Source organism: Dunckerocampus dactyliophorus, chromosome 12, assembly GCF_027744805.1.
Source record: "Dunckerocampus dactyliophorus isolate RoL2022-P2 chromosome 12, RoL_Ddac_1.1, whole genome shotgun sequence".
Lineage (NCBI taxonomy): Eukaryota > Metazoa > Chordata > Actinopteri > Syngnathiformes > Syngnathidae > Dunckerocampus > Dunckerocampus dactyliophorus.
In genome coordinates this window covers 28,389,116-28,412,930 of record NC_072830.1, presented here as the reverse complement: position 1 = coordinate 28,412,930, position 23,815 = coordinate 28,389,116, and the positions used below count along the sequence as shown (strand labels likewise).

Genomic DNA, 23,815 nt, shown 5'->3' with positions numbered 1-23,815 from the left:
TCTGTATATTACAACAACTCCTTTTCACCTAAAATTGCATGGAAAATGCTTATCATTGTTTTTTTTTCTTTTTTCGTTTATCTTTATTTTTTTTCAAGGTTTAATCGTTTGTGATGATTGTTTGTTATTATTGCTTTGCGGATTGTTTATGTAGCAATTTGTTGTGCACAATGACTGACTGTGAGTACTTTGGACCGGCACTAGGACCCAGAGCTGAAGCAAATTAAGGACAGCTAACACATAAGAGGCTTATGACCTAATCTATACTCACACACACACTCACACACACACACACACACACACACACACACACACTCACAAAGTATTTCATAAACATCTTTTCAAACACGCATACACGTCCCGGAGGCGAACACAGCCATTGTATTTTCATTTAGTTTTCATTTTCTCCAAACTCTTTGGTTCCCCTTGTTGACCTTATGGTCCCTTCCACTTTGTTGGAGAACATTTGGCCATATGCTCCACTGTTTCTCTCATGCAATTTCATCAGCAGCGCATCCTTCAGTGAACTAAGAGCAAATTCCGCGTCCGATGCGGTGCAAAGAAAATGACTGTTGTCATCTTCCCTTGCCCGCCGATCAGTGCACGTGATGAAATGGTCCAGTTAAAGTTGGGCACCGTCTGTACTGTGATGCTGGATGAGATCCAAATTGTTCTAGTTAGCAAAAAAAAACCACCTTGGTAATAAATACTGTAATGTCACACATGATTGTGGTTCCAACTTCAAGTTTTGTTTGACTTTTGAGTGCCAAATTGTGTGTTGAACTCCGATTTGTACAATTTTTAAGGCATTCGACTTTGAAGTTTCCACTGTAAAAAAAAAAATCACGTTTTTTTTACACTCATTGTAGCTTTTGTAGAATTTCCCCAGAATGCATTTGAAGTTAATGCTTGTCCTTATAAAAAATGAATTTGTATTTATTTTGAATTGATTGGTTCGTGCACTAAACACCCACCCTAAACTGTCACACACTTCCCCAGCTGTTAAGTACCTCTGACATCGTGTTGTTCGATACACACAGCGCACACAGCATATTTGTATGTGTGCGTGGTGATTAGTGTGTGTGTGTGAGCGCATGTGCGTGTGTGTGTGTGACAGTCACACACTCACACATAAACACACACGCATGCACAGAGTTCAGCCGATTTATCATAATATGCTTTATCTGAAAAGTAAGTATCTTACCTCGGGATAAAGGGAGGAAAGAGGGGTTTGTGGCCAGATTGACAGAGGAAGGGTGGATGGAGAGAATGGAGCGCTGGCTGCACATGCATGGGAGACACACAGAGGGACTTTTCTGGCAGGATCCATCACTTTTCATAAGGTAACTGTGTGTGTCGCTGCTACGATACGAAGCAACGTGGCGAGGGGCAGCCCACTGCAGTGTGAGCGTGTGTGTGCGTGCGTGCGTGTGTGTGTGTGTGTGTGTGTGAGAGACAGAGAAGCCATTGGTTAGCAGCAGTGCAAAATGGTGAAAGACAGGTGGTGGTTGCAACTGTAACTGGGAAAGGATGTATGGGGGGAGGTATGCGCGCGGTGAATGAAATAAGAGCGAGGGATGAGGAAGGGGTGGCATGGGAGGGGCATCGGCGGAGACCGTCTGTGCTGTGATATACAGTTTTCTTGGTGTCTGTTTATGTGTGCTTTCTTAGTGAAGTCTGCTGCCGTTGAGCGTGGAGGCTTCAAAATGGTGACAGGAGGCCCAACCACAGCATGCGGCATGTCCTGTGAACTCCGACACCGTACAAGCGTGAATGTATGTCCATGTCCCTACGAGTCCATATCCAAGGAATATGGGCTATACATTAGGATATATGTGGTCGGACTTTTTATTCCATCTGCCGCATACGGAAAAACCGAAGAATGTGCGGGGTGCTAGCTGAGCGAAACACCCACTTCTTGATGACAAAGAAAGCTAGCGTCATATGTATTAATACATTTCATTACAGATGAACTCATTTCCTTTTCACAATATGCCGAGGTCCGATTTTGGCGCTCGAGCCGCACTTTGGACACCCCCTGGATTACTGTGCAAAATTCTCACGAGCGTTGATGCTTTAATTCCAGTCAGCCGTGCTGACTCAGTCAAGCAGTAAATGTGGTGCAGCGGCTCAGTCGCCTCGGTTCGGGTCCTGCCGCGGACAAAAAAGAAATGCTTGATATTGGCCTTCTTAGCAATATCCGACATACCGATATCCAGCACTTCATTACTGATACCGACAAGGGGGGGGCTCTTCCCTCAAATGAATTTTAGGTGAGATCTTGTGTAATGAATGAACACCTTACGCTTAAAGGGGGCCGATGATGTTTTTCTTCTTTTCTGACCTATAAATGTTGTTGTAATGTTGTTAAACGATGCCAACACGTCACATAATGAGGTTTGCGTGTTTGGAAGTGAGCCATGAAAGTGGTTTTGGACGGCTCTGCACGCTGAGTTTTTTTTAATACCGAGTCCCACTGACGTCAATGCAACCCGGACTTCCTTGTGTGGGCATGCCCTTCGCTCTGGAGCAATGGCTCCCAGGAAGTGTTTGTTGGGTGCGCCTAAGGGGGCACCAGGCATCAGGCAGAAGTGGTTGGAGTTGCTGACTCCTGGCCAGCAAGAGAAACATATGCCCATCTGTCACACGGGACCGTTCTGTGAACACGGGCCAATACGAAGCCGGACTGTCCGCCAAACTGTTGCTGAAGTTTGACGCCTTTCCAACGTTGCTTGGTCGTGTTGAAGACTGTGTTTATTTTGTGTACGTAATCGGACAAAAGGGGTTCAGCAGCTGTCCGGAAGTCCTCGGGAGCGCTCGGGAGGGTGACCAATCACAGCGGAGTGGGCTCGGTGGGAGGCGTACCTGGAGGAGGGCCGGGGGTGGAGTAAATTACACAGACTGTTTGGGCGGGAGGCAGGAAACACTGCAGGAAGAGGCGCACGGTCTGGAATCATTTCACAAATGAACACAGTTTGTGCAAAATGAGAGAAATACTTATATACAGTACACAATGCAAGTTGTATAAAATGTGCCATATTTATTTGAATTCATTCAATCCCAGCCATTTTTCAAAAGACAACCCCTTCAGTGCCTTTGACTGATCTTTCAAGGCACACAGAGTATTGTGTTGTGTGGCGATAGAAACAAGGAACCCACCAAAAGAAACATTAGACTCTCGTCTTTCATCAGAAAAAAATCTTTGTTTCTTCCTTTTTCCGTTCTTTAGCAATCAGCAGTAGAACATACGTAAGTTTCAGGAAAATATCAGGATACATCTCAAGCACAGCTTTGACTTTGACACAAATATTGTTTGCTTTTGTGGCAGCTCAAATATCTAAAACCAACGTAAACAACACAAAAAGGCCTGTTTTACATCAAAATAAGAATTTATTTACAAATACGACACCATGAACTATGTACAACTTTCACATTTGGAACTCAACTATGTGTGTGTGCACGTGTGTGCACGTGTGTGCACGTGTGTTCAAATTTCCCCTCAAGGCGTAACCTTCCGCACGCTACACTCCCCCCCGCTCTAACACTTCCTCCTTCCTGCCATGTGTGATGTTTCCATCCACATGATCTCTGCCGACTTCTGCCACCTTGTGGCCGTTTTTGGGGCTTAAAATTGTTCTGAAATGAAATGCATTAGCGAAGAGTTGCGTCATCACCTCTTTTCGCCTCTCGTGCAAAACAACATAAGAGACATTTAAATACGTTGTTGGGACGGGGCGTTCGGGTTAATAAAAAGGTGCAATACGTCTTTGGTATCGAATGAGTTCAACATTCTGTCTCAACAAAAGACATTCAGAACGTTTTGAGCAACAGTGAAGTTGCTGTAACATGTGCCCCCAACTCATTCCACACCGTGGCCATACAGAGCTAGCAAGCCCCAATATCCTTATCTGATATGAGCGACACTGATGTGAACCGATATCACTATTTTATGCCAATTATGGGACATCCCAAGGACATCCCACATTTTGGTGAGCGTCTGTATAGCGATGCCGATGTATAAATTGATATCATTTGAGTCACTATAGCATTAATAAAACAGCCTGCTTTTGATGAGGGCCGATCAATCCAAATGTCAATATTATCGATACCAGGGTTTTATCAGTATTGGATTGATACTAGCAGGATTATATTGATATTTTTGCGGTCTCATCTATTCTCATCTGTTTTTTTATTGTTAAATTATTTTCAAACTCAGAGATGAAGTTATTGGACACTTGGGGGCTTTGGGGGCAAAAAGCCAAAGGATTTGCATGAGAGCCAGACACCCAAAAATAATAACCGAAAAATACATTTTTTGGTTATTAATAATAATAATTCCAGTTTTACAAGCATGAAACAATTCAAAATAATCAGAAATGACGACTGGATGGAAACTTATTGTTGATGCAGACTTCTCGTACATCCTGATCAAATTCAGTGGTGTTTCTCACCTACTTTATCAAACTGCTTGTACTTGCAACTTTCTTTGGCCCCATGGCGGGCTATTTCGCAATCGCACTCATGTCCCATATCCCATATCATAGCCCATATCACTCCAGTTCTCCGTTCTCTCCTTTGGCTCCCGGTACGGTCTGGAACCAATTTTAAAGTCTGTTTATTTGTGTTCTCCAGCATACTTGGCTGAGCTCTTAAGTGTCCGTCACCACTCCAGGCCCCTGCGCTCTTCTCAACACACAACATTAGAAGTCCCAAGGTTGAAATACAAAAAATGGGGGGATCGCGCTTTTGCTGCGTTTGCCCCCACACTTTGGAACTCCCTTCCACCTGCGCGACGATCGACTACAGAGTTGTCAGTTTTTAAATCTCTTTAAAAAACGCATTTATTCAGACTGGCTTATGAAACCTGATGATTAGATGTACTTTAGTTGGGATTCTGTGCCCGTATTTTTATTGTTTTATTTACTTTTTTTATTTTGTTTATTTGATCTTACCCTGCTCTCGTTGGCTATAACCTATTTTTACTCTTGTGAAGCACCTTGGGCGCCGTGGGGACGCTGTGAGGTGCTCTACAAATAAACGTCCATTTGGTTTGATTTGAATAAACAAATGTGCGGATGGTGAGTCGGCACCGTGTTGGGTGGTTTGTTTGGGCGATACCAATCAAGACGGTGCGTAGTTTGTTACATGCGATGCTGTACAAAAACCAAGGCAACATTTTGTTGAAATTTTCAACCAAAAAACGAGTCATGCAAAAACCGGGGCGTACGAAAACCGAAGCTCTGCTGTATTCATGTATCGTTCACCTAGAAGTGTGTCGATACAAATATATGTATTTTTTTGTTTGCCTACAATCTTTGTCCTGTGTTTTACTCTGATGGTAATCGTCATCGACTTATGAAAGGCAAAATCACAAAATCATCTTGTAATATGTTCAAGTAAAAAGTATCGGTATCAGTATGGGCGATACTGGCCGTGTATTAGTATGCTAGACCAAAGATTTGTAGCAGGACTCGACTTCCCACTAGTAATACTACCGACTACCCACTATCTGTACCCACTACTATAACTCCGCCCATCAGTTCCGTGTGTGTGTGTGCGTGCGCGTGTGTGTGTCCAGTATTCTATAGGAGGTCCTGGCAGGTTGTGTAAGTGAATGCACGCGTGTGAGTCCATTTAGAAGGCTTTAGAGATGTGACCCATCCTCATTGGCTGGCTAAAGATGGGCTGACATCACTTATATAAGGATGAGCTCCATCAGTGTACTCCTGTGGAACCTATAAGAGTTTCTATTGAATGTATCGCTGCTCTACAAGTAGTTGAGGTGTCATGTCGAAATACATCCGGTTCCATTTCATATTTGTGTTGTTATTGTACTACAGTATATTTATTGTTATTTATTTATGTTTTTATGTGTCTTATTGATGGCCAGCTCCACCAGTCTTAACAGGCTGCTTGTCCGCACACTTTTGCCGGAGGAGGGGGTCTAGAAAGCCACAAAGTCGTTTTGTTTGCATCAGCGTGCTCAGGCTAGAACCCCACAAATTGAGAGCGCAGCATTTTGATCAATTTCACAGAGTGTAGCCCCCCTGCTGTGCGTATGTGTGCCCTGCTGCCTGCTGAGGGTAGACAGATCGCTAATCCGCCGCAGACAGCAGCAGGTGGGGTCAGCGTGTGTGCATGTGTGTGTGCGTGCGTGGGAACATCATTTAGCCCCCCCCCGACCAGTGTCTGTGGCTTTGGCGAGCACCACCTGTTCACGTCTTCATACTCATACACTCCCAATAAGAGGAGTAATTGAGGTTTTCTTTCATGTTTTAACTTGGGCGGAGAGCTACGATCACCGGCCACAACATTAGGTACACCTGCACAAGCTTTGGAGCTGTATGTAACATTTGTTAAGATAAGCATTTATGTAAAAATAGAATTATTATTGTTTGTGTTTATTATTGCATTAGATTACTTTGATTTACACACACGCGCACACACACACACACACACACACACGCACACACACACACACGCATCCTTGTGCACCTGCACGTCCATCAGTCCATATGGCAGCAGACAGCAGTAGTAATCATGGAAGTGGAGCAACAGGCCTTGAGCTTCACTAATCCCTAGCCTCACTCCGACACGTGCCACAATCATGCATATAACCAAACCGCATGCACACACACACACACACACAGACAGACACACTGCAAAGACACGAAATAAAGAAAGTAGCACACAAACACACATGAATATACACATTAAAGATGTGTACGACCATGCACACGCATAGAAGGGCCACTGGTTAATATGCTTTGTTAACACTGGGACACACCACCACTGTTTGGACACACATTGTGTGTTTCACCCACATCACCAGTCTCTTTTATGAGGTCATGTTGTGCATATTCATCCAAACTAATTGCAGCGCTCGTTATCAAATGTCCATTTTTTTTAATTACAAGAATCACCCTGCACACCAAAAGCATTCCTTCTCACACATGCACAAAGAGTCAAGCACACAACACGTTGGCCATACACACAAAACCCTTTAACTGTGACGCAAAAGGAGACAAGGCAACAATGGTTCTCTTATTGTTAATTGGCCGTTTAATCCCAAGGAATGCGTCTGATTAGTACCCGCCGGTGGGTCGGGGTCTTGCTCAACGCTCACAATCACTTCACAATGGACGGGCTGTAAGAGAGATCTGGGAGTCGGCACACACAAGCGGCTGCATGCTCCATGGCGCACGCACGCACGCACACACACACACACACACGCACGCACACACACAAATAGAATAAAACCACAGTAGTTTTTAGTACGCTGGGACAAGGTGGCTTCATAAAGTGGACTTAAATCAACATTCATCTCTTCAATAAAGCAGTTTTGAAAAATGTGAAAGAAACAGATTTTTTTTTTTAATTGTCCAGGGTTGTGATGGAACCCACACCCTCTGGCTTAAAAGGCAGCAGCTGTACCTTTACACAGGTGTAATGTCACATTACTCTTTTTTCCACCTCTCCTGCCGGACTCCTGCCGAAAATGCGTCACCTTCGTGCAAAATTGGGGCCCCACGATCCATGCACAGCACGAGTACGAAGGGGCAGCTCTGGCCCGAGAAAATCCAGACCAAATGATGAGTTAGAGGGTTTGGTTTTTTAAATTTGTTGTATGGTTATCTTCTGACTGGAAATGACTGCAAATTTAGCAAAAGACTGGAAAAGGTTTTATTAATGATATGACTCATGTTTGATGTAGTTGTATATATTTTACAATGCACAGTACGTTCATATCCATGATCTGATGACACAGTTCAATCTTTTAAACAATTTTGGTGGATCCTGGTAACTTCCAACCAAATCTAGAGCCGAAATTTTCAGCTCAAGACAAGATGCGATAATCAGTCTCTTTACGGGACACAAATGTATTACATTGTTTTTCTGAATTGCTTACACCCAGGGCCGTACGGTGGCCTGGCGGTGAGCATGTTGGCCACAGTCAGGAGATATGAAAGAGCTGGGTTGGCATCTCCGTTGGGCATTCTGTGTGGAGTTTGCATGTTCTCCCCGTGCTTGTGTCACTCCAAAAAACATGCATGTTAGGTTAAGTGGTGACTCTCAATTGTCCATCGGTTGTTTGTTTATATGTGCCTGCGATTGACTGGCGACCAGTCCAGGTTGGACCTCTCACACAGGCCCCAGCATACCCCAGCATACCCCATCATACCCCCGCATACCCTGGAATACCCCAGAATACCCCAGCATACCCCAGCATACCCCAGAATACCCCCGCATACCCTGGAATACCCCAGAATACCCCAGCATACCCCCGCATACCCCAGCATACCCCAGCATACCCCCGCATACCCCAGCATACCCCAGAATACCCCAGAATACCTCCGCATACCCCAGCATACCCCAGAATACACCAGAATACCTCCGCATACCCCAGCATACCCCAGAATACACCAGCATACCCCAGCATACCCCCGCATACCCCAGAATACACCAGCATACCCCAGAATACCCCAGCATACCCGCGATCCTAGTGAAGACAAGCGGCATAGAAGATGGACGGATGCTAACACCCAGTTCTCTGCTGAACCAAATTCTCCTTTTTTGACCCATCATCCACAATCCTTACGTAAGACCTGAACTCTTCTCTATTTTGTGCGCTCTAAAGATGTAGAAGATGTAGCTTGGTTAATATGCACGTCTCATTATATGTAAATGGAGCCTTGTTGGTGCATTTTGGACATTTTTTTCAGAAGGCTTTATAGGCGGAATAAGTGTTTTCCCATTACGTGCATTCTTTTATCTGTTTTTATATCTTTAGAACGCACGGAAAAGAGAAAGACGGGTGTTCATGTCTCACATTAGGATTGTGGATGACGGGCAAAATTCCCCCCAAATAAGTGCAGTTTTCCTTTAAGTGTTTAAGTCGTGTTTAAAGTTTGGCCTTGGTTCGACAAAATAAGAATTTGGTTGAGAGAGAACGATGTGAGAATCTTGTTGCAAAACTCACAACTCCAACACAACTTTCATCTTTTACACGCAACAATTCACATTCGGGAATTCGGGAAAATAAGAGACACGGTGAAGCGGTAGGAGGAAATAAGAGCTGCTTCTTCCTACTCCTTTTTAGACAGGATGGATTGTCATGTGACTTGTATTTTTACTAAGTGCAGTCTGTAGAAAGAGGATGACTTTTTTACAAAAACAACAAGCAGCGTCAGGAAAACGTGCAGCTACGTCCAAACGCTCAAAACAGAGAAATGATCCAAAACAAAAAAAACAACAAATGCAACAGGAAAATGCTGCAAATGCCCAAAACATGCACAAACCCCAAAAACAAGTGCAAAAGAAAAATGCTGCAAGTTCATGGCAGAAAAGACGTTCGCCAGGCTTTCAGGGGCACGAGACTTGAGGGAGGAAGTTGGCAGAATAAAAAGGCACCCTTTTGGTTATGAGTCTGGCGCCCCTGGTAGCTTGGCAAACTGCCGTGTTGTTGTGTGAACTCGCAGCGTTTCTCTCCTACACTTGTTTTTGGGGTTTGCGTGCGTTTTGCAGCCGTTTTCTTTTTGATGCTGCAGTGTTTATTTTTCATGTCCCGCTGCATGTGTTTTATGGCGTTTGTGTGTTTTCAGTTTCGGATCATTTCAGCGTTTGGCGTTGTTTGCCCCTGTCAGCCAGCTGTAGAGCAGGGGTCTCAAAGATGCGACCCGCGGGCCATTTGCGGCGTGCCGAATCACATTTTGCAGCCGGCGAAGTCTGTAAAGGCAACCCGTGAGGCCACTGACAGTGCAAGCATGAGCCACCAAGAGTGAGCATGTCATGTAGAGAACTGAACTGGGGGGTCGCTACACAGAACGCTACCTACAATTGTGGTGCTAACACAAAAAAACATAAAAAATGACAGCACACTATGTACACACACAGGGCAACGACTACTGTGGGGAATAATAAACAACTATGTTAACTCTAAACGCGGAACTTTAACAGCTTTTTACAAACCACAATGCATGCAGGGAGCCGACATCACGCCCAAATAGGGTTGTGACAAAATATCTACATATCCAACTACCGCGATATTAATTACCCGTGCAGGGCATATTTTGGAAGTGGATGCCGATCGCCACTCCTGTTTTAACTCCTGGGTTTACATGCTCACTCCTGCTGCTCCATTATTAAAAGATTTATGTGCTGAATCACGCTTCAGAATTGAAGTCAAAGTCAACACAGTTCCAAAACTTGACCGGAACCGACCAAAGTAATCATGGAAAACGTGCCTGCGGTTCATGCAAGGTGCGGTTTTATTGACAGTTCCTCCACACGGAAAGGCGGTTAGACTGAACTAATGTTCTGCACCACAAAGCTGCTTTTGCCAAAATTGGGGGTGACCACTGGGGTGGCTGAAGGGCGACCAAGGCCACCCCGTAGCTCCGCCACTGGGCGCCACGACAGATATGAACAGCCACCTCATTCGTCAGAGAAATGTTTCCTTTTCTATTCAAAATATAAACTACGAAATGACTTATTAATTGTCTCACCCTATCGGGATATTCTGGCCATCGTGAGCCATGTGTTGCAAATCGCTACGACACGCCCCGGTTGCTGTGTACTACATTATTGCGTGTAGTGTCTAATAAATGCTTTGTGTGAATATATTTCAGCTCATTCTGCGGTGAGAGAAACGTCAGAGGTTTTTGGATTTTTGAGAAAATGACCTGAGCGTAAGTTTCAACCATTGTTGAAACCACAGTTTGTGACAGCACATTAGTACTTAACTATACGTGGTACTTTGAGTACTACGCTTTTTAAAGATGGAAGACCGAAATAGGTGGAGTCACAGGTGACAAAGGTGTGTGCTTCTATGGATGTGTAACTTTGTGTGTGTGTTGTGGAGGAGGTCTCGGCAGGCTGCATCACTGCTGACACACTGCTGCTGCTGCTAAATCCAGCTTAGTGTGTCTAAAACAGGCCTTCCAAATCTGCCGCAGGGCCCCTAATGCTGGGACCGCTGTCACCCTCAATCACTCACACACACCTAATCCCCACGCCGTGACCCAACACACACACACACACACACACACACAAGCACACCCCCGATGCCCGGGATCTATTCAGCGTGGTAGGCGGACTCGGTACCAGGCCATACCAGCCACAGGGGCAATTTTTCATACCGGGGGGAGGAAGGATGGAGGGGTGTGAGTTGGAGGAGTTTGGGGTTAGGGGGCAGACTGGAAGGGCTGCTGGGAGATGTGAATTGAGGACGTATGGACGTATGGAGAAACCAAAAACATGCATGTTACATTCATTGGACACTAGATTGTCCATCGGCGTGAATGCTTGCTTGTTTGCACAGGATGTGTCCTGTGATTGGCTGGCGGCCAGTCCAGGGCGTACCCCAGCTGGCTCCAGCTCACCCGTGACCCTGAACAACATAAGGTGTACAGGAAATGAGAGAATGCATTTGCAGTAAGTGCTGCTGAATTGTTTCTTCAGTCATTCCAGCCTGAAAATGACGTGGATTCTTTCCTCCTTTGCGCTAGCCTCCAACCAATGTTGTCAACAGCATAGTTTGCAATTACTGCTGATGCTTTATGCCCTTCACTGTCAATTTTGGTTCCCTTATTTGGCTACAGGCTAGGGTCAACATATTGGAAACTCCTCTCAGTACGCGGGATTGCTTTTCTCCGCCACTCCACACCATGCTCAAAATTTGTAGTGGAACAAATGCAGGATGTAGGGCCCCACGACCCGTGGAGGCACATTCTTGGCAAAGTTAGCAACCGTTTTATTACATTTTCTGCAGGGACAATAGTACAGAAATGAAACCAGGATGTAACTTAGAGTAGTCAATGCACAGCTTGGAAAGCGCTGTCGAGTTACTGTCGACAAGACACACTGTAGTTTCCTTGGTATTCGCTTGCGTTGGCAGCCATTCACACATGAATCGATGCGGGTTCTTTTCCATGGATAGGAAACCCATACTGCAACACAAGCTGTACACTGACTACTTTAAAGTAGATTCCGGTTGCTCTCTATAGGATTGTCCCGGGAGGGGTGTGCTCACTTTGTTTTGGAAGTTGATGCAACTTCGTGTTCGTGCCGACAAGCCGCAGTAGTAAACAAAAGCAACAAAACGATCGCAGAGGTCGTTCAGCTTCCATGTTGTGACGATGTGCTCGTGCCAAGCGAATATTGACAAGCGATTGTTTTTGTGTTTTGCCAGGTTGTCCTTTGCGATGCGGCGCGAGACACAAGACTGAGGGGACGACGGACAAACACGCAGTCAACAAGGCCAGAAGATGCAACACGCGTGTGCGCGCTTGTTCCATTTGTGTCAAGAGGCCATGTGAGCTTTATGCAGCTCAGCAAAAAACTGCCTTTCACCTTTGGAATTCAGGTGATACGCTGCTAAAAAGCACGTTTCTTCCATAATAATACAAGTTTATTCTTGTTAAATTGCCACTTTTGTTCTTCATTTGATTATGGCTTTTGTTCTTAATATTTTGACTTTATTCCCATAAAATTACAGCTGTTTTTTTCCATTTCTGCTGGGGTTTTTTTATTTTCCAACTATTTCATTTCAGTTTTCCTCTTGTAAATGTTCTTCTCGTAATTATAACTTTATATCTTTTACAACAATAATGTATTTTTTCTTTATTTTTGTTACTAAAATGATATTTTTCCTCATTTTACAAGTTTATTCTCATAGAATTACAAGTTTTTCTCATTTGAAAATTGTTCTCTTAACATTTTTGACATAGCTAGCTCTGGTCAAATTTTTGCTGTTGATTATTTTTTGTATAATTTTCCAAATATTTCAGCTTCCTTCTCCTAATATTTTGACTTTATACCCACGTTACAGATTTCCTTCCAACCCAAGTTTCCAAAAATGACAACTTTATCATTGTTTTTGACTTTAAAAACAAAAATACAACTTTTTTCCTTTAATATTTCAACTTCATGCTACTAAAATGACATTTTTCCTCATACTATTACTTTATTCTTGTGAAATGACCTCTTCTCTTTATATTTTGATTGATTTTCCCATTTTTGCTGCTGTTGTTGTTGTTTTTAAGTTTCCTTGTTGAATTACATCTTGAGACTCTGCTGCGGGCCGATAAAATCACAGCCGCGGGCCGCAAATGGCCCCCGGGCCGCACTTTGGACACCACTGCTCTGCACCCTGCATCCCCGTCACCCAGCAAGCATAAAGTGGATTCCGTGGAGCATTAAGCTAGCAGCCTATTCATGTAACTTAGAGCATCTTGCACTCGTAGCTTTAAGGAGACTAGCGGGGATCTTTTCCCTGTCACTGATACGCACCTCTTAGCCTAATTCTGCTGTGTCTGAGGCGACGATGCAGCGTCCCTCTTCTCCATCCCAGGCAAACACACACCCAAATCCATTCGTTTGTTCCCGTGAAATAACTGGAATTCATATTGATTTTGTCATTTCATTTGTGCGTACTTACCTTCTACAGGGAAGTACATTTCAGTACGTTCTGTTCTACGGTCGAAGAAATAATGACACAAAAGAAATAGAAAAACCAAAATGTAGAATAATAGATCTACTTGCATCGGGGTACGGAAGGATCCTGAAAGGCGTTATGCTACGTTATCTGAATAAGACCTTGAGAGTTTCTGTCATTTTCACTCAGCGCAGGGATGTCCAAAGTGTGACCCGGGGGCCATGTGCGGCCTGGGGCTTCTTTACATTGTAACAAAAAAAAAACATGAAAAAATGGAAAAATAGTGCAACAAGGCGCAATGCAAAGAGAAAAAGTTGAAACGTTTACTACGCTAACAACTAATAATAACACAAATCCATCTTCTACCGCTTCCTCCAATTAGCGCCGCTTGAGAGACACGGTCTCGCCAAAGTGTCCCGGGTTTTCCGGGATACATAAATGTCTATAAAAATATATATGTAATCATTTTTTTAGCCTTTTTCTCAAAAATAATTCATTCATTATGTATGAATGAATGTAAAAAGAATACAAATCAATAATAACCTCAATAATGTATGGAAGAATATGAAAACAGCTTCCCACATGCTCTGATGTTTCAGTGTGCGCCCCTTGGTGGAAAAAGTTTGGACACCCTTGCCTTAACACCCCAAAGTGCAGCCTGGGTGGTCGTTTGCAGCCCGTGGCTGTTTTTTTTATTGGCGCAAGCTAACAATATGGCTTAACAGGAAAAAAAAACAAAAAAATGACAGCAAAAACGGGAGAACCAGCAGCGATTTCACAAGAATAAATAAAATATTAGGAGAAAAAGTTGCAATCTATTGAAAAAAGTATGAGGGAAAATAATGTCATTTTAGCAGCACGAGGTTGGAATATTAAAGAAAAAAATACCTTTTTTTTTAAGTCGTAATACGACGTAAAACAAAACAATGAATTAGTTTGCGGGAAAATTATGTTATGGGAATAAAGTGTAAATGTTAAGAGAAAAAAGTTCAATTTTTTTTAGAATAAACTGTTAATATGAGGAAAAATAATGTCATTTTAGGAGCATAAAGCCGAAATAGAAAAGAAAACCATTCTTTTTTCAAGTCGTAATATTATGAGAAGCAAAGAAAACATAATAAAATTGTCATTTTGGAAAAATTAGGTTGGGAAAAACGTTAATATTACAGGAATAAATTCACTCTATGATGGGAATAAAGTTATAATATTACGAGAAGAAAATGTATGAAGATTATTTGAGAAGAACTTTAAATATTTTTTAAAAAGGGGGTGAAAAAAAGACTGAAGTTCATACGCTACTTTGTGTGTGTGCCGCAGGTAAGTAAAGTGTTTGTTATGCACGTGCGTGCGTGCGTGTGTGTGTGTGTGTGTGTGTGTGTGTGTGTATTAGTATTGGAAAAAAACATGCACACCTGATTTTGATGAATAAAGCACAAAATTTGACTCGTGTGTTGTTGTCTGTCCGTGTTTGACTTCATGCTTGGGTCACGTTGTGTTGTTTTGTGTACTGAAGTAGAAGACATCCTGGTGGTCCACATTAATTGAACAGGACACTGAACCGTAACCCCAAATCCAAGTGTGGCACACTCACATAATAGGTCATGTTAGGGCTAACACACACGTACACGCACACGCACACGCACACGCACACTCACACAAGGGCAGTTGTCTCGAGAGTCAAAATAGATGTACGCTTTGTTTGTGGCAAACAGACACACAAACAGTGGTTTATGTACACAATCGGTACACAACAGCGCCATCTATTGACCAGAGGAGGCATCTTGAGGGAACCTGCTGCTGTGGGTAAGAACGGGCGGACACCAGCACGTTATCGTGTCACGATAGAACCAAGTCATCGTAGAGGAGTCCAGCACGTGTGCTGACACTTTTTGACTCGTGCTTGCTCCTCGGGGAACACGGAAGACAGACGACGGCAAAGACAGCTTCACACACGACTAATAAACATGTCGTTAAATGTGGACAGCGCGTCTCAAGCAAAATATGTTTACGGTGTTTCTAACATTCCAACGTGAGGCTTCCAGGCCAGACCGGGTCCACCTGCAACCTCGCCTTCTTCTTGGCAAAGCTCCAGTGTGACACCGCTACGTTCTCAGCTGCACACAATTCCAGTCCCAGCATCCCGCCACTGTTTGGCACTCTGGTAGCTGGCCTGACGTCAGTTGCTGAGTCACAAATGCAGCATACATTTTTACCTCCTTTGCCTCCTTTTTATCTGTTTGTTTGCCTGTGCTCAAAATAACTTGAAAACTTCGGAATGGATTTAAATGAAATTTTCAGGAATTGTCGGAAATGGGATATGGAAGACCTGATTAATGTTTTGGCGGTGATCCGGATCACCGCTTGGATCCAGGAATTTTTTAAAAAAGGATTCTTTAACATTGTGAGATCGGACCATTTTCGGCATTTGTGCACATAATTCCACAAAAAAAATGGTCAGAGCACTTGTTCGGGACATTGAGCCTTCCCGGTACATTGCGCTATCATGCTAGGTGTTAGCGTGCTAACCTTATCATGTTAACATACTAATATTAGCCTAGCAGCATTTTTTGCCATTTTCATAGGTAGACATTACATGAACACTTAGCACTGCCATGATAGGTGTTAGCATGCTAACATTAACATATTAGCATTTTAAGCCATCTTCATGGGTAGACACTATTATGCTAGGTGTTAACATGATAACATTAGAATGTTAGCATTGCTAGCATGCTGATATTATCATAGTAACATTTTTAGCCATTTTCATAGGTAGACAGTATTATGCTAGGTGTTATCATGCTAACGTTAGCATGTTATCATTGCTAGCATGCTAACATGAGCATACTAGCATTTTTTGCAATTTTTATAAATATGAACTTAATCAGATACTTAGCGTTAGGTGTTAGCATGCTAAAGTTAGCATGTTAGCGTTAACATAATTACACTAACATAATTATACTAACATAATTATACTAACATTTGTAGCATTTTCAGAAGTAGGCACTTTTACAAACACTTAGCGCTATTATGCTAGGTGTTAGCATGTTAGTAATGTTGGCATTCTGTAAGTCATTCAAACCCTTCCATAGTATGTTTTCACGGTCAAGGAATGTAAATATGTAGATAAAATAAATGTAGGACTGATATTTATGGTGTAAATCACATTATGGGGGCAACTATGGCGCTTGGCTGTGGTCTGCGCCCTCTGAGTGCTTTTTTAGTTCAATGCGTGCATGAAGTTGGTTACGTTCATGATTATAATTCTTGATCAGCTGGATCCAATGAAAGCCTCCAATACAAGATGTTCCATCTGACCTCGATAAGCTGCTGGTTAAAGTACAGGTCTATTGGACTGCAGCGTCAGCAGAACATTGTTGCATTGCAACAACGCTTTCAGGCTTCACTGCTTCACGTCATGCTTTCATCGTAACGCATGATTAATAATCATCGAAGCAAATAGCAGTGATAGGATTTCACTAGTAGTGACCGACTTCAAAGCTCATAGGCGACCAGAGGTGAGGGTGGGAAAATACTGGAAATCTTCACCGCGACGGTCCGGTACAGCGACCGCATTGCTGCAGACGCTGCGCCGATCCGCCTGCCGACCTCACGCTCCAACCTTCCCTTACTCGTGAAGACGACCCAAGATACTGGAACTCCTCCACCTGGGGCAGAACCACATTCCTAACCCGGAGGGGGCAGTCCGTCCTTTTCCAACTGAGAACCAAGGCCTCAGATTTGGAGGTGCCGAGTCTCATCCCAGAAGCTTCGCACTCAGATGCAAACCGTCCCAGTAAACGCTGAAGGTCACAGCCCGATGAGGCCATCAGCACCACATCGTCTGCAAATAGCAGAGACCAGATCCTTTCTATGGGACTGGAATCCCTCGACGCCTTGGCTGCGCCTAGAAATTCTGTCCATGAAAATGATGAACAGCATCTGTGACAAAGGGCAGCCTTGGCGGAGGCCAGCGTTCACCGGGAACAGGCTCGACTTACTGCTGGCAATGCCAACCAGGCTCCTGCTCCGGTTGGAGCATAATGCGTTCATAATGCGAGAGCCACCATGTGGCTCTCGCATTATGAACTGAAAACTTATGAAAAGCAGGCCTGCAGGTGCCTCGTGGACGAGGGGGGGCTCCCTGGTGCCCACGGGCACCACGTTGGCGAGCGCTGGGCTACATGATATGAAAGGGGAACCATAAAATTTAGACAAAACCATTTGATGTACTTTTTCGAAATCACTGGTGAAACTTCGAGGACCAGGCGCCTTCTTTACGGAGACTTCGGATGCAAGAGCCGGTTTCCTCCACCGCCGCCACCGTCCCACCATCCAGTCCGACAAATCCCACCACGGTTCGGGCTATCACGGGCGCGTGTCCCGAAAACTCACCACACGCTGCCAAGTGCACCAAACTAAAGCTTTTTAAGGCGTGTTTTGCATCGTGCAAAACAACGACAGGAAGTCCCACACGGCAGACATGCTTGCTTTGGCTTCGTGAAGGGAAAGTAGGCGCTATAGGCTGGCTGCAGCAAAGGGGGCGGAGCTGATCGGGGAAGGGGATCGGCTTTTTCACGGAAATCGTCCGATCGGTGGCCGCTCTATCAGAGCACCCCTACGTTCTCTTCTTTTTGCAGTTTTGAGTTATTGTGGGTTTTTTCTCTCACGGACGGTACCAACAGTTTTATCCACGTCCGACGGCGTCTCACCAGCCTTGGGGCGTAGATGGTTGAACCCATGACAAACATTTCCACACATCAACTCAATCCAAGAAACACTTTCACTTTGTGAGCGTTTTGTGCTTAGTTGAGATGTTTTCACTTTCTCTTTCTCTCGTTCATTCAGCGTAATCCCATGCAGCAATGAGGCGGCTGTGTTGGTCCACTGCCGCATGTGTGTGTGTGTGTGTGTGTGTGTGTGTGTGCGCGTGTGTGTGTGTGCTGGGGGTGTAGGTGGCCGAGGCGAGGGATAAGAGTGTGGGCATCCCACTCTTGCTGTCCATCTCTGCTGTCGGTGGGTCCCAAGAGAGGAAAGCCAAATGTCGCGCCGCAGAGTGGGCTTCTGTCTCAGCAATAAGAAACGCAGAAGAATGAATCTGGATGCCTTCGCAGAGCTCTGTGCGTAAGTTCGATAACTTTTTTGTTTTTTCTATAATCCAAAAGAGCACATTCACGGGAAATCCACTCGCAGCAGGGTGAGCACAATTCTAAAGCACGAAGACGAGAATATGAACCAATGTACTGTCTTCCATGCAGGGGCCACGGAGTGGAGGTGGTGGAGGTAAAATGTGTTTTTGTCGCACGGAAATGGACGTGTTTGGATTCCTGCTGTGTGTGACGACGTGTGCTACGTGTGTGCACGTAGATGGCTGCGGTTTCTGACACAGCACACAGATTCTGACTCGCGCTTGCACTGCTTTGTGTTCATAGAAATGGCTGACAATAGTTTTGGCCAGTGTGCACCCGCCGCCACAGGTGTCATGTACACGTGTGCACAACTTTAGTAATCCATGTCACAGCCACCTGCAGCCCTCCTGCACCAGCTTTCATGAGGAAAGGTCTCCTTTTGAAACGGGCGCACCTGCAAAGACTGCATGCTGGCTACAAAGGAGCAGTTGGCACTCGGGTGTTGTTGCTGATTTGTTTTTCCCGTTGCAGATTGATCTCACCCAGCCACTGGGCCCCCAGGGGCCCTTTGATGTCATCGTTCACAAGCTGTCCGATGTCATCGTGGAGGCGGAGCACGACAGCCAATCGCAGCAGCTCCTGGCCAACTTTCAGGTGGCGTTACCTGTCCTTTAGCACGCCCACGAGAACGATGCATTATTGAGTGAATGCCAATTGGCATGACCTCCAACTAGAGCAGGGGTGTCCAAAGTGCAGCCCGTGGGCCGTTTTCGGCTCATGCCTTGGCATATTCTAAAATGAATTAATTATTAAAAGCATATGTTGTTATTGTTACACTTTACACTCATTTCCTTTGTCAGCAATGCAGCTGAGCTCTGTTAGCATATATGGACCGACACTGCATTGGTTTAGCACAGTGGTCTCCAAAGTGTGGCCCGGGGGCCTTTTGCGGCCCGCGGTTGTTTTTTATTGGCCCGCAGCACATTCTAAAAATATAATTTGACAAGAAAACTTTTTTTTTTTAAACTGCAGAAATTGAAAAATCAGCAGTAATTTTCTAAAAATAAAGTCAAAATATATTTTTTTTATCTGTCGAGAAAATTTAATTTTACAAAAGTTTTAAAAGTTGGAATATTATGAAAAACAAACAAAACAATTAAGTTGTCTTTTTTTTATTTGATTGCGGTAAAAGTTTTTTGTTTTTTTTTTGCGGTAAAAGTTGTAATGTTACGTGATGGTAATAAAGTCGTAATTACCAGAAGAAAATGTACATGAAGAAAGTTGAAATCATCGGAAATTTTAAAAAACAGCAGCAGAAATGGAAAAAAAAGCTGTAATTTTACAAGAATAAAGTCAAAATATCATTTGAACAAAGGCGTAATGTTACAAACGGGAAGTTTACAAGAAGAAAATGAAAATATTGGAACATTTTTAAAAAATTACATGCAAAGAAAAAGTTCTAATTTTACAAAGATAAAGTCAAAATATTAAGAGAAAAAAGTTTAAATTTTAAAAGAATAAAGTCAAAATATTATGAGGAAAATAATGTAATTTCAGTAGCATCGAGTTAAAATATTTAAAAAGCATTTTTTTATTAAGTTGTAAAATAATAAAGTTGAAACAAAACTAAATAAAGTTGTAATTTTGTGAAAATGAGGTTGGGGAAGTTATAATTTTACAAGAATAAAGTCAAAATATGATGAAAATAATGTCATAATATTACGAGGCAAAAATGTACAAATATTACTTGAGAAGAAAGTTTTAATATTTGGAAAGTTTACAAAAAAACTGCAGCAAAAAAAGGGCAAAGATAGAACACTTTTCCACGGATATCACCGAGCTGAGATGCGCTTGTTTTCCTGAAAAAGATCTCACTTCTTAGCAGATCTCATACGTTGTTGGACAAAATAGCAAAGTGGCCCTTGCATCCTTCCCTTTGTTAGTGTGTGGCCCTCGGTGGAAAAGGTTTGGACACCCCTGGTTTAGCATCTTTGTGGTGCAAAATGAAAAAGTTTATACCCCCGAACTGGAGAAATAAAGTGCAAGTGAGATCTCCCGTTGTGTCACGCTCCAGAACTACGTGTCAACTCACAGCAGCACGGTTCTCCTGGACCCCCTGCCTGCCATGACGCAGCTTCTAGACCGCTTTGCCTCTTACCGGATCATGAGCAAGCTGCACAATTCACTCCGAGGTCTCGTGTATGATAGAATTAGTAAAACCGCTATGCTATGTTATGCTATGCTATGCTATGCTATGCTATGCTATGCTATGCTATGCTATGCTATGCTGCACAGTAAAAGGACAAGACGACCTCTAAAAGACGCATGTGTTCTACCTGACAGACTGGCGCATTTGCAGTCCTCCGTACCTTGAGGTCCACAGTGCCCGCGAGATGCCATCCATTCAACAGGAAGTGATGACCCAGAACCTGAGCTTCCCTCTCAGTCAGTTTGCAATTACTGTACTGCATTTTTATTGCGGCAATGAATTCAAGTCTCATAGCCAGGCTCTACACTGACCTCCGACCTGAGTTGACATGTTCTTCTTCTGCTTGAGTAGGTTTTGTCTTGGTGCTGTGATGGGATGGATTGAAAAGTAAAATATTGATTCCTGGAAATCATACTAACTTCTCACAGTTATGTGTTATGATGCTTGCTAACTTACCGGCCAGCAAACAAAAACCCAACCTTCTCACCTTGTGTGATTGGTGCTGGGCAGATTTAGATACGTACCGTGTGTTTGCCCCCTTCAGATTTCAGTTTGTCACATTGAAATGTTTATCATCAAACAAATGTAAATATTAGTCAATGACAAATCAGCTGAACACAAAATGCAGTTTTGAAATAAACTTTTTATTATTAAGGGAGAAAAATATCCAAACCTCCATGGCCCTGTGTGGAAAAGTGATTGCCCCCGACCTTAACTGAGGCAAGTGAGGCCTGCAGTTCTTTGGATGTTGCTGTGGGGTCTTTTGTGACCTCTTGGATGAGTCGTCGCTGCGCCCTTGGGGTCATTTTGGTTGTCCTTCTTCCCTACTCCGTTTAAAACACTTTCTTAGGTTGAGAACAAATAAATTGGAGGCTAGCTAGTTAGCTCGGTAGCTTGCTATATGCTATGAGCAGCGGCCATCTCTTATGTCCCTGCAGTGATCCCATCCCAGTGTTGCGCAATGTGGTGTAAACAAAGAATAGTAGGATTTTAAAGGTGACTATAGGGCTGTTATTTCATGCCCAAGAATGGTAAAAACCATGTTTACAAAGTCATAAAGGAATATTCAGTTTATTAATATTGAGTCCTACTTTGGTCAGGTATGGAACCAATTAACCGGCTGTTAAGAATTACAAATGACAGATGGAACTTATTGTTATTCAACTTCTCGTACATGCAGGCGACATTGAATCAATAGCGTTGCTCCCCTTCTTTTTTAAAGCGCTGGCGCTTGCAACTTTCGTTGGCCCCCCATGGCATGTCATTTAGCAGTCGCACTCATGAGAAAAAATGCACGGACAGTGAGCCAGCCATGCGTCTGTGATTTGTTTGGGCACTCGATTTCACGGAACAACACCGTCGAGGGCAAATGGACTGGTTTGTCGCATGCAACCGAGAGTGTATGACATTTATTATACAAGCGTACTGATGCTGTGATGCTTTGCCTTGTGTTGTTTGTGACATGTACCAACGCCAAACACGACGTCCTTTTCTGTTGAGCAGTTTGTAAAACGAGAGTGGCACATGGCTCCCTGTCCCATGAGGTGGGTGCATTCATCTTGCACACTGCACGCCGTGTCTTTTTGTCAACCCTCCGCCTTCGCTGCTGTGTTTGTTTCTTCCCCATGCGTGGTTTTGTGCACAGATGTCGCTGATCTTCAGCGCAGCGAGTTTGGTGGCGATCCATCCTCCGTGTGTGCTCCAGAGTTTTGTAAGCCACGGTGCCGTCCTGCACAAGGTGTTCGTGGTCGGAGACAAACACTTCTGCGTGGAGAGGCCCTCACTCAAGAACTTCCCCTCCGGCCCATGCGGTCAGACTGGAAACGCCCTCCGCTTTTTGATCCTTGCAGCGTCTTCCAATGTGTTTCTGTTTCCGTGTGTTCCCAATGTGTTCTTGCCTGCAGACAGAAAGACCATCTTCTTCAACAGCCATCAAGTGTCCAAACCAGAGTCGAGCTCTGACCTCACAGCAGTGAGTATTCTACCGTTTGTTTCTGGCTCAGACAACTGGGATTTAAATGCAAAGTCACTTATGGTGGAGAGCGGCGATTCCCAACCGCTGTGCAGCAGCACAATAATGCAACATAAAGGCAAAATATCATCACTTCCTGAGATGCGACAGGTCAGAGAACCTCCAAGTGTTACAGATCGTCAGGTGTGTCACTGGAAATGATCCAATTTGATGATTGTTTGTGATGATTTATTTACTGGAAATAACGTATCCTGGTTTGCGACCTGCAGTGACAGGCAGAACAATGAAATGTTCTTCCGCTGGATGGCAGAAAGTACTTGCACATGACCGTGAAGAAAAGTTCATCGCTTTTCAAAGAACCGACTCACTAAAAAGAGCCAGATCTTTCGGCTTCCAAACGGCTCCTCAGATTTTTTTTCTTGCTTCAATTAATTAAGTTAAACTATTCATAGTGAAACAACACAAGAACACAACCGAACACAAATGAAAATGTGCAAAACAAAGAAAAAGCAGCATCCGGCTAACAGTTTTCGCAAGTCTTTATTGAAGATTCATCACAAAGTGTCCCGGCTTTTGTTTGGTGACCCAAATGGCAGAAAGTTTCAACTGAAATTTCTCAGATATTTTATATTTAATGAAAAGACAGTGCAGTTTGAATTTGAGGTAGTGCGAGATTACACAGTGCTAGACTACACAGTGCTAGACTACACAGTGCTAGATTACACAGTGCTAGACTACACAGTGCTAGACTACACAGTGCTATACTACACAGTGCTAGATTACACAGTGCTAGACTACACAGTGCTAGACTACACAGTGCGAGACTACACAGTGCTAGACTACACAGTGCGAGACTACACAGTGCTAGACTACACAGTGCTAGACTACACAGTGCTAGACTACACAGTGCGAGACTACACAGTGCTAGACTACACAGTGCGAGACTACACAGTGCTAGACTACACAGTGCTAGACTACACAGTGCGAGACTACACAGTGCTAGACTACACAGTGCTAGACTACACAGTGCGAGACTACACAGTGCTAGACTACACAGTGCTAGACTACACAGT

The 23,815-nt window shown here is 43.9% G+C and overlaps 1 protein-coding gene across 1 annotated transcript in view; it reads left to right on the top strand.

Moving 5' to 3' along the window:
* Positions 1 to 1,105: 1,105 nt before the first annotated feature.
* The window catches only part of LOC129191004 (inositol-tetrakisphosphate 1-kinase-like), a 27,476-nt gene continuing 4,766 nt past the window's right edge, over positions 1,106 to 23,815 (top strand). The window contains exons 1-9 of the mRNA XM_054793913.1: positions 1,106 to 1,343; positions 12,191 to 18,556; positions 18,691 to 18,715; positions 19,093 to 19,215; positions 20,636 to 20,753; positions 20,905 to 21,006; positions 22,274 to 22,314; positions 22,416 to 22,581; positions 22,675 to 22,742. Of these exons, the coding sequence (XP_054649888.1) occupies positions 18,474 to 18,556; positions 18,691 to 18,715; positions 19,093 to 19,215; positions 20,636 to 20,753; positions 20,905 to 21,006; positions 22,274 to 22,314; positions 22,416 to 22,581; positions 22,675 to 22,742 (726 nt within the window). The 5' untranslated portion in view covers positions 1,106 to 1,343; positions 12,191 to 18,473. The remainder of the gene's footprint in view (positions 1,344 to 12,190; positions 18,557 to 18,690; positions 18,716 to 19,092; positions 19,216 to 20,635; positions 20,754 to 20,904; positions 21,007 to 22,273; positions 22,315 to 22,415; positions 22,582 to 22,674; positions 22,743 to 23,815) is intronic.